The following is a 10762-nucleotide window of genomic DNA, read 5'->3' on the forward strand; positions in this document are numbered from 1 at the left end:
TTTGGCATTTGTCTGATCTTCTAGAGGCTTAATTCTCATCGCCGCTTCCGGGGAAGTGGAGCGAATGTTAGGCTTCTCCTTCTGGGCATCAGTTTGCTGTTCGCACTTGTTTCCCCAGTTCATCCTGGTCAGTTTCCGGCTTTGTGCCCTAGATAACAATGCCTTCCTTACTTCTTCCATCATCTTATTATCCTCTTAGCTTCTCCAAAATTCTAATATGGTTATGCTAGTCTTACTCTCGTGTTCAGATTCGGAAATTCGGAAACTCAGATACAAATTTGTCTGCTTGGCTACATGCTAGTAGGGATAACATCTACTACGTGCTACTTGCGATAACCTCTACATTTTTGAGCGTGGTCTCCGAACAAATGAATCAATAAAGTAAATATTTGCAATATAAATACTGCGTGCAAAAATTTAATCAAATCGGATGCTCAATGATCTTCATATGAGAATTGTTGACGAGGAGGTTCCGTGAACGAGTACACTGATATGATGCACATTCAAGCAAGTTTCGGTAAAATATTACAATGTTTAATGCATGGGCCAAATCGAATATTCCATTCGATTCGTATTTGTTTAAGAATGTTATGGAAGGTATCAAAAATTGTGGTCCGATAAGGACCGCCTTCGAAGTTCATCTATGTTTGCAGGTTTTTATTCATAATCAAAATCTCTGCGGGTTTAATTTATTTTATTTTAATTTAATATTATTACTTTACCCAAAAATTAATATACCACCCTCGACGAGATGGGGGTCTTCCCCGATATGAACTTGTTTATGTCGATTGGTCAATGCCGCAAAAGCAAACCAAAATAAAAAAAGCCAAAGACAAATATCTTCCGTACTTGTTTTTGCCGTATTTAACGAAACAATACTCTCTTTGCAAATCTAATCGCGTTCATCGTTCAATGTTAACAATTTATGACTTGCGGCTAGCATTCGATTTCACTGAAAGCGTTTGCCCCCAGTCTATATCAACATTTCGACGTGAGCAAACAAAAAATAAGCAAAGAACGGAACGGATCGTACAAAATTAGACGGTATTTTTTTCGACATTGAAATGAAACGTTTTATCATCCACTTGCTGCTGCTATCGGTGGCGGCAAGTCGTACTGGTGTTCTAGCACAAGATTATCGCCTACCCAAAGTAGTTATACCCGATGCCTACGATATTGCCATCAAACCTTATCTACAGGCAGGTGATGGCAGCGACAAACAATTTACCTTCGACGGTGAGGTCAACATAACTCTGCATGCCATTGAGGATAAGATACAGCAGATTACATTGCATAAGGATTATATTGAAATTTTGGATACGATCCTTTATGATACTGAGGGAAAGGTGGTTGAAAGAGTTGGGAAGGAGAAATTGGTGTACGAGTCAATTACCGATAAGCTCACGGTACCTTTGCAAACCCCATTGACGAAGAATTCGAATTATGTTTTGTATTTCAAATATGTTGGACAAATACGCAGCGGCTTGGCTGGCGTATTCCGCGGTACATATGACAATGAAAAGTAAGTTGAATGTGTTTGGAATATTAGCCTATGAAATTTCACCTATATTTAAAATTATTATGATCTACTATTAACACCTCAGAACCTTTATGATTCGAATTTAAATAGCTCATATGTAATCGGATTTCTTTTGGTTGGGAAGGTTAGGTTTAATGATGCAGAAAGCCGAAATAATTAAACATTCATCCATTGCATTCATTCCGGACACATTCGGTGTAAGATTGAAATATTAGTGAAATGTCCGACCAGGTAGTATTGGCAGTTTCGCATGCGGATTCCTCTTGTCATCTTCCATATTTCTCACACAGTAACCACTCTAGATCACACAAGGAGAGCATGTAATCAGGTGATGGTACTGTCATCTAGTGTTGGTTAGAAAAAAACGCATCCTACAATTTTGGGCTGTGGTTGAGGATGATGTAGTGTGATAGTGTGTCAGACCACAAAGCGATGGGTCCGGGAGGAGACATTACCATCCCCTTCCCGATGAAATGCACCCTAAAAACTCAGCACCAACATCATGACGATAACACAATAGATATCGAACTTAGCGTATCTCAGAGGAATATGCATCCAGAGAAAAAGGGCCACACTAAATAATCAAGGACTCCAACCACCGCACAAGGTCGTTGTTGTCGGCGCCAACATCACAAAACTGATCGAATATAGCGACACTCAGAAGAAAATGACAACACTAAAAAATCAAGGACCATAACCATTAACATTCCAGTGATATGGAGTCACAAGTCCTAATTTGTAAAGAACGGTTAGATTTCCGGTTTTGGGATTTCCGTCACGTCATAATAAGAGCCAGCTTTTTCGCCCTTAATCACTGCATTGTCCTGGCAGACTCCTTCAGCTTTGTATTGGATGTACTTTATCTTTATATCAGCCGATCATAACCTCTTTTTTTATGGATTTGGCATTTGTCTGCTCCTCAGAGGCTTAATTCTCTTCGTCGCTTCCGAGGAAGTAGAGCGAATGCTAGCCTTATCCTTCTGGGTATTAGTTTGCTGTTCGCACTTGTTTCCCCATTTCATGCTAGTCAGTTCCCGGCTATTTGCCCTACGTATAAATGTCTTTGCTAACTTTTTCTACCATCTTATTATCATTCGCTTCTTCAGAATTCTAATTTGGTCCTGTTGGTCTTACTCGGAAATTGAGTTTGATAGTGGTCCTTAACCCTTTGTGGCCCAATGTTGCCCACAGGCAACAAAATGTTTTAGAGCTTATATTTTATATGCAGCTTATATTTTATATCCTATTTAGGATAGTTGCATTAAATCTGTGAACAGAAATTTGTTCTAAGATTGCGGAAAAAAAATTCGGGGCTCAAAGGGTTAAACTCAGATCAAATTGTCTACATGCTGGTAGCGATAACCACTACATTTTGAGGAAGTACGAGTAGGAGGTACCCGCTCACACGAATTGTCTAAGGAGTTTTACACTCCGATTGAGACACCTCCAGAACAGCATATTCTGGCAGCGAAACTCGTTGATTACGCATTTTTTGTTGTTAACGTATGGGATGAAAATGAGGTCATTGGGTTTCACGTCAGGGTTGTATGGCAGATGACTCAACAATAATTTTTTTGTCTATCAAATCAAATAGTCTCTAGTTTCAGCTGAGATCTTCTTTTGAATTTCTTCAAAGTCTTCAGGCAAACTAGTTGTGGGGTATTACTCAGTATTGACCGTACTATGTGATTCATGCGGGAAAGTCGCCACATCACCAGTTATGCCATTTGTTTCAAAGTTTTTCTTCCACGAATAAGATTCGTTAGATATAAATTTCGATATGTTGGGCACGCTTTTAAGCCGAAAAATAATTTACTAAAAATTATAAATATTGGGCTACCTCAAAACCTCATATAACCAGAAACCCTATAATTCTGTATTTTGGTACGTTTGGCTCTAAATTGAGTTTTATATCCTTCACCATAGAGTGGAGTGTAATAATAAAATTCGATGCTAATTAAGGCTCGCAATATTTAAGATAGAGTTTTGGAATATATTGGTCTACGTTATGGTATGGTATATAAATGTACCCCGAAATGTTCAGTATTTATTTAAGGGATTTTTGGAAGGTTTTTCAATAATAGGCACAACTTTTTACGATGCCCCCATATGACGGTACCTCCAAATTTCGATATTTGACATTTTGTAGAAAAGCTTCCACCCAAAAATTATCAATATCTGTGCTCTTTTCGGTGTAGTCCTTATATAAGGAAAGTATTTTGAGGACATCGGTATGTACAAGGTCCTAGCCCAATCTATCGACCTGACAATCTGTTGTTTGATATTTCGTTTTTTCGAAGCAGCAATTGCATTCATATAAACGTAATTTATATAAAATTATATACGGACTTACCTTTGGTATTCATGTCTTCACTCAAAATGGTGATCATTTCTCCTACAAAATAGCATGGGGCTGGCAGATGCCACAACAAGCAGCATTTGTTAACATTCGCCTGGTCTACTGCTGTACTATTACTGAAAGTAGAAGAAGTAATAAAATTAACATTATTCGTTTCGTTATATGCGGTAAAAATGGAATGATGTAATATTTTAAGATTAATCTAGTAAACTAGTACGATATCGACGTCTTGTAAGGAGATTTTAACCCTCCTCTTATTAAATCCGAAGCTCAACAATGATTCTGCTGATATCTATTTTTGTTCCTAGAGCAGGAGGTTGCAGTTCTCACATGCAAAAAAAAACAGGTATCTTGGTGTCCACCTCACAAATCGTCCAATTAAAACCCCCATATAAAGTGAACGCCCTATTTTCGGTATTGCGAAGGTTTTAAATGCATTCTCTCGCCGATGTGGCTATAAATTGGCATTCAGGGATTATGTGCAATTTTGCATAGCCCCCATATATAGATCCATGTAAGTTTAGGCATTTTGAGGGTTTTAATCGAAATTGCACATCGAAGTGGCTGTAATTTGTAATTCCAAACTTCAGGATGGTGAAATACATTTCGGAAAATAATTTTTGATATGTGAATTGAATGGAAAATTACTAGAAAATTCCCATCAAAATGGAGCCAATTTCTAATTCCGTATTCTTTCTGCAGAAAATTTTCAATATAGGATTACATTTTAGTGTAGTATTCACATCCTGCCCTAATAGCCGCATTTTTCTACCAAACCCTTCTTCTTAGAAAACGTTCAATGTTTTAATATTCCCCCTCACATAATATTCGGTATGTTGAAGTTCTTAGCCCACTTGTCCAAAATGCGTGTCTGCAATTCGGTATTCAATTTTTCCAGACCAAAAACAACCACAACACACAATTAATTTCGGCGGGAACATTTATAAATATCGAAATCTAAACCGATTTCATCGAAACTTGTCACATGTTAGGTTACACTTATTTCAGTATGTTTTTGCATTGGGCCATCTTTTGAGTTCTTTATTTACTTATAAATCCAAATTTCGTGCAAATGGAAGGATATATAGGGATTTTGGTGCACCATTTACATAAAATCGGACGAAAATATATATGGGACCTATATCTAAATATAAACTGATTTTCACGAAATTTAAAACACATCTTTCTAGACTTAATTCAGTACGCTATGTAAAATTTCGTGCAAATCTGAGGATATATAGGGACTTTGGTGGACTATTTACCTAAAATCGGACGAAAATATATATGGGAGCTATATCTAAATCTGAACCGATTTTCATGAAATTTAACACAGACCTTTCTAAACTTAATTCAGTACGCTACGCAAAATTTCGTGCCAATCGAAGGATATATAGGTACTTTGGTGCACTATTTACATAAAATCGGTCGAAAATATATATGGGAGCTATATCTAGATCTGAACCGAATTTTCCCAATTTCAATAGGGTTCGTCCTTGGGCCGAATAAGTGAACTGTGCCAAATTTCGTCCAAATCGGATCATAAATGCGACCTGTACTTAGTTAACAAAAATACATGGACGGACGGACATGCGTAAATCGACTCAGAAAGTGATTCTATGCATATTCTCAAAAGGAATCATGGGTCTATCTCGATTCCTTTTGCCTGTTACAAACGTATGCACAAAGACATAATAGACTAGACTACAGTATGGTGAAGGGTATAAAAAAAATTAGGACTCTATTTTTCTATATTTTATGCAGAAAACAAGATCAGGTCTCTGAGGACTCTTTTTTCTATAGAAAAAATCAGCAGGACCGTTAAGAAAAGTGAGGATTAACTTAAAAGTCACACAATTGTTTCTTACTTCAAGTAAACAACTAAACCAATTCCTCAGGTCCTTGAGAACTCTTTTTCTATAGAAAAATAAAGAAATCTTGATGTTCCGAGGACTCGTTTTTAATACATTTTTTTCTGTTGAAAAAAAATAAAAACAAATCATCAGGACTATAAAGAATAGAGGGATCTACATAAAAGTCGAACCATGGTTTCTTACTTTGAGTACAAATAAAGTACATAAACTAATTCTTTAGCTTCCTGGGGACTTTTTTCTATAGAAAAAACATTCGGTTTCTGAGGCTTCTTTCTTGTATAGAAAACACATCATGAGGTTCCTCAGGACTCTCCCTTCCACAGAAAATAAACAGCATGTCCCCAAGTACTCTTTTTCAATAGTTTTTTGTAGACAACACATTATACCTCTTTTATCTATAAAAAATTATAAAGATCATCAATAATAGGGGGATTCACTAAAAATTCGTACCATTGTCTATTACTTCGAGGAAAAATTAACTACAGAAACTAATTTCTCACGTTCCAGAGGATTATTTTTTCTTTAGAAAAATCATGGGGACTTTTTAGAAGGACCATGAGGTGTCTGAGAAAACAAATCAGCAGGTCCTCGAATACGCTTTTTTCTATTTTTTAATGTAGATAAATATCAGAAAAAAAAAGAATAGAGGAATTTTTCTTTGTTTCTTACTTCGAGCAAAAATAATCTACAGAAGCTAAGAGCTCAGGTTCCTGAAAACTATTTTTTTTTCTATAGAAAAGAAGTACTTTTTTATACAGACTCCTGAAAACAATTCCTTTGATCCTTTGATATTTTTCTAAGGAAAATTAACTTGAGCAGGAAAACAATTTTTCTATAGAAAAAGTTCCTCAGGTTACTGAGAATTCACTTTTGTCTATAGAAAAATTTCCTCACCTATGGTCTTGACTTTCCATTATCTGTTGTTTATACTACAGATCCCATTATCCTAAATTCCTAATTTAAAATATGTACATATTTCCAGTTGGTATGCCATTACTCAATTCCAACGCATTGATGCACGCACCGGTTTCCCATGTTTCGATGAGCCGCAATTCAAGGCCACATATCGTATGCGTATCACCCGGCCCAAGGAGTATTTATCGTCCTTTAATACGAGACTTTTAAATACTAAAGTTGAGAGGTAAGTAATCTACATCCCTTTTCCTAAAAACATATTTAAAAAAGTATCAAATTTCAGTGATGGTCGTTATACGGACTATTTCGATGTAACTCCGCCGATGTCAACATATTTGGTAGCTTTTGTGGTTGGCGATTTCGAAGCTGTGGGTGATGATGATTTCAAATTGATAATGCATCCATCATTGAGAAATAAAACGACATATTCGACCGATGTTGCCCTGAAAACATTGGCAGCCTTTGATAAATATACTCAACTGCCCTATAAGACTTTGGGTAATACTCTGATGCAAAAGGCAGGTTCAATGCGTTTTCCTCACAATGGCATGGAGAATTGGGGTCTGGTGATATATCAGTAAGTAAAAAAATTTCGATATAATTGGATCTTTGATTCCCTGTCTCTTCAAGGGTATATTTTTTGTCGAGATTTCTTTCCCTATTTTCATAGATCAAGTATTAGGCCCCTGTTCTTTCTTCCTTTTACTATTTAACCTAAATTGTTATATTTGTACTTCCAGCGACTCAGTTCTATACCATGAGCCTGGCTACACAGACGGCTGGTCAGACAAGGAATTTACTGTGACAATTTTGTTCCACGAGACATCGCACATGTGGTTCGGCAACAGTGTCACCTTTAAATGGTGGAGTTACTTTTGGCTGAATGAGGCCTTCGCTCGTTATTATCAATATTTCTTGGCTCACGAAGTAAGTCGTCCCCTTCGGGAATATTCCGAAATTTTGTAATATCTTCATTTTTTCGTTTAGGCTTACCCCGAATTCGAATTGGACAAACAATTTGTGGTGAATCAAATTCATTTGATATTTGGTACCGATGCTGCCCGAAGTACCCAACCATTAACTAGTCCCGAAGAAACCATAAATAGTCCTTCTGATTTGGCGTATAAATTTAGTGGCATAACTTATGCTAAGGGAGCTGCTATCCTGCGCATGTTCTCTAATTTGATGGGAAAAGATAACTTCGATAACTCTATAAGGGAATATTTGAAAGAGAAGTAAGTATTGGGTGGGAAATTTCGAAAGGATCAGAAAAAAGAGCCCTTAGAGTACTAAGGAATATTTTTCTATGGAAAAAAGAGCCCTTAGAGCACTTATAGAAAAAAAGAGTCCTCAGTGTACTGAGGAAATCTTGAAAGGATCAGAAAAAAGAGCCCTTAGAGTACTAAGGAATTTTTTTCTATAGAAAAAAGAGTCCTCAGTGTACTGAGGAATTTTTTTCTATAGAAAAAAGAGTCCTCAGTGTACTGAGGAATTTTTTTCTATAGAAAAAAGAGTCCTCAGTCGGTCCTGATGATTTTTTTTCTATAGAAAAAAGAGTCCCCAGTGTACTGCGGAATTTTTTCTATAGAAAAAAGAGTCCTCAGTGTACTGAGGAATTTTTTCTATAGAAAAAAGAGTCCTCAGTGTACTGAGGAATTTTTTTCTATAGAAAAAAGAGTCCTCAGTGTACTGAGGAATTTTTTTCTATAGAAAAAAGAGTCCTCAGTGTACTGAGGAATTTTTTTCTATAGAAAAAAGAGTCCTCAGTGTACTGAGGAATTTTTTTCTATAGAAAAAAGAGTCCTCAGTGTACTGATGAATTTTTTTCTATAGAAAAAAGAGTCCTCAGTGTACTGAGGAATTTTTTTCTCTAGAAAAAAGAGTCCTCAGTGTACTGAGGAATTTTTTTCTATAGAAAATAGAGTCCTCAGCGTGCTGAGGAATTTTTCTATTTTGAAAAAAGAGTCCTCAGCGTACTGAGGAATTTTTTATAGAGGATTGTTGAGGATGGTTTTTCTACAGAAAAAAAAAATAAAAAAGGTGTCCTCAGTGAATTGAAGAACTTTTTCTTCGGTCCGCCAGTACTATTTTTCTATATTTTCCAATTTTGTTGTATAATTTTAGTCACCTGAAAAACGTAGTTCCTGCTGATCTTTTCAAACATTGGAAACAACATTGGCCCCAGGACCAAGAAGTCAATTTAGATCAATTGTTTAATGATTGGACAGAGCAGCCAGGATTCCCTATGGTTACCATTTCCACCACCAAATCGGGACGGTATCTTTTGAAACAACAACGATTCCTGCTTGATCCCGAAGATGGCAGTGATACCACCCTAAAATATACCATACCCATTACCTATACCAACGACAATAAGACGAATTTTGAGGATCTCACTCCGAAATTCTATTTCAATAAAACCCAAAATGAAGTCGAATTTGGAAATTCCACAGCCGATAAATGGATTATTTTGAATTTACAACAATCCAATTATTATAGAGTTTTTTATGAAGCCGACCTCTTGGAGAGAATACAGAAGGCTTTATTGGAACGTGAGCACAGTGGTATCCATGTCAGTAATCGTGCCCATCTCGTGGATGATTTGTTCACGTATGGACGCATAGGTCTTATGGGTTATGATGAGGTGTTCGCCTTCATGGAATATTTGGGGGGTGAAGTTGAATATTTAGCCTGGAATCCGGCATTTAAGGCATTCAATCTCCTCAGCCAGAGATTTACTTTGGCACAACACGAAAAATTTGGTAACTTTTTATTCGAGATCATGTGGGCAGTTTATTCTAGGTTGGGTTTTGAAAATCCCCAAGATACGGTATTGGATGTATACAACCGCAATAAGGTTATCTCTTGGATGTGCAAATATCATCATGAAGATTGTACCCGCAGGGCCCAACAACTATTTAAATCATGGGAACCCGCTCAGGTGCCAGCTGATTTCCAGGAAACTCTTTATTGTGCTGCCAATCGCGATGCCACCTTTGATATTTATCTTGAACTCAAGGAAATGTTCGAAGGAACCTTATTCCAACCTCAAAAGGAGAAAATCTTAAGGGCAATGGGTTGTACTCGGCATTATGTCGATTTCCATTATGCCTATATTTTGAGTGATGGCGTACCACAGTCGATGAAGACCACTGCCATTAGTGCCTTGTACAGTCAAACGCCGCAAAATGTGGAACCTGTATTTTATGCTATCACCGAAACCGTGGAAGTTTTGGCTGCAGTGTAAGTCCGCCTAATCAAATTATTCACTATTTTAAAATTCTTTTAATTTTATTCTTATTTCTCCCTCTCTCAGTTTGGACAGCTGGTCATCAACGGCCCAGGTGATCAGTGGCATTGCCAACTACTTCACCACCCAACATCAATTGGATTTGCTAAAGGAATTCATTGATACCAAGGGACATTTGTTTGGCAGCTCCGTTACGACCCTAGAGACTGCAGTAAAGACGGTGGAATCAAATTTGGCGTGGTCCGAAAAACACTTAGGAAAACTATTCGACTATTTAGAGAATCGTAATTCAGGTGGTTCGATCCTAAGCATACCATCCTTACTTTTGCCAATTGCGTTATTTGTTTTATTGAATAAATTCTGGTGAAATGAGATATAATTTTAATAATGATTTCCTTAAATAATTAAATGCTGAAGATATTTAAAATGACAACATTTTTATACGAAGATTTTATACAAATAAATATTTTTTGGTACAATTTATTTCAAAACATTTGGAGTTGTATAGGTATTGGCATGCAATGACGTCCGAAGGTCTAAAATAAATTGTTGCCAGAATTTTCCTTTGGGTTCGGTTATGGTAGCTACTCCTTACAATTTTAATTTAATTTTTACATGATGCTTGTTTTCTGTTAGCTACACATTCGAGATGATTTTTTACAGAAATCACATTTATGACTTTAGTTTTTTTTTGATTATATAATGTACAAAAAATACGATATTCAACTTTTGGTTCTGTTATAGTAGCTCCTTATATATCCTCCTTATATATAATTATTTACAGTAACCCCACTTTCGTTCCATAAGCCGAGCTTAAAACAGATTTC

The 10762-nt window shown here is 36.5% G+C and overlaps 1 protein-coding gene across 1 annotated transcript; it reads left to right on the forward strand.

Moving 5' to 3' along the window:
- The first annotated feature begins 1064 nt into the window (after positions 1-1064).
- On the forward strand, positions 1065-10302 carry LOC133321685 (membrane alanyl aminopeptidase). Its single transcript, XM_061530766.1, has 7 exons — positions 1065-1522; positions 6753-6911; positions 6969-7262; positions 7426-7612; positions 7673-7920; positions 8810-9928; positions 10002-10302. Exons 1-7 carry the CDS (start codon positions 1065-1067, stop codon positions 10300-10302), a joined length of 2766 nt encoding a protein of 921 aa, XP_061386750.1.
- The last annotated feature ends 460 nt before the right edge of the window (positions 10303-10762 follow it).

This window comes from Musca vetustissima, unplaced genomic scaffold (genome assembly GCF_032173495.1).
Source record: "Musca vetustissima isolate MV318-11 ecotype Yass unplaced genomic scaffold, APGP_CSIRO_Mvet_v1 utg6577, whole genome shotgun sequence".
Classification (NCBI taxonomy): domain Eukaryota; kingdom Metazoa; phylum Arthropoda; class Insecta; order Diptera; family Muscidae; genus Musca; species Musca vetustissima.

Bases quoted from the DNA above. Each gene is read 5' to 3' on its own strand.
- LOC133321685 (XM_061530766.1), top strand. From the start codon at position 1,065: ATGAAACGTTTTATCATCCACTTGCTGCTGCTATCGGTGGCGGCAAGT. The intron at 7,613-7,672 runs GTAAGTCGTCCC...TTTTTCGTTTAG, and splicing joins AATATTTCTTGGCTCACGAA to GCTTACCCCGAATTCGAATT. The intron at 7,921-8,809 runs GTAAGTATTGGG...GTATAATTTTAG, and splicing joins AGGGAATATTTGAAAGAGAA to TCACCTGAAAAACGTAGTTC.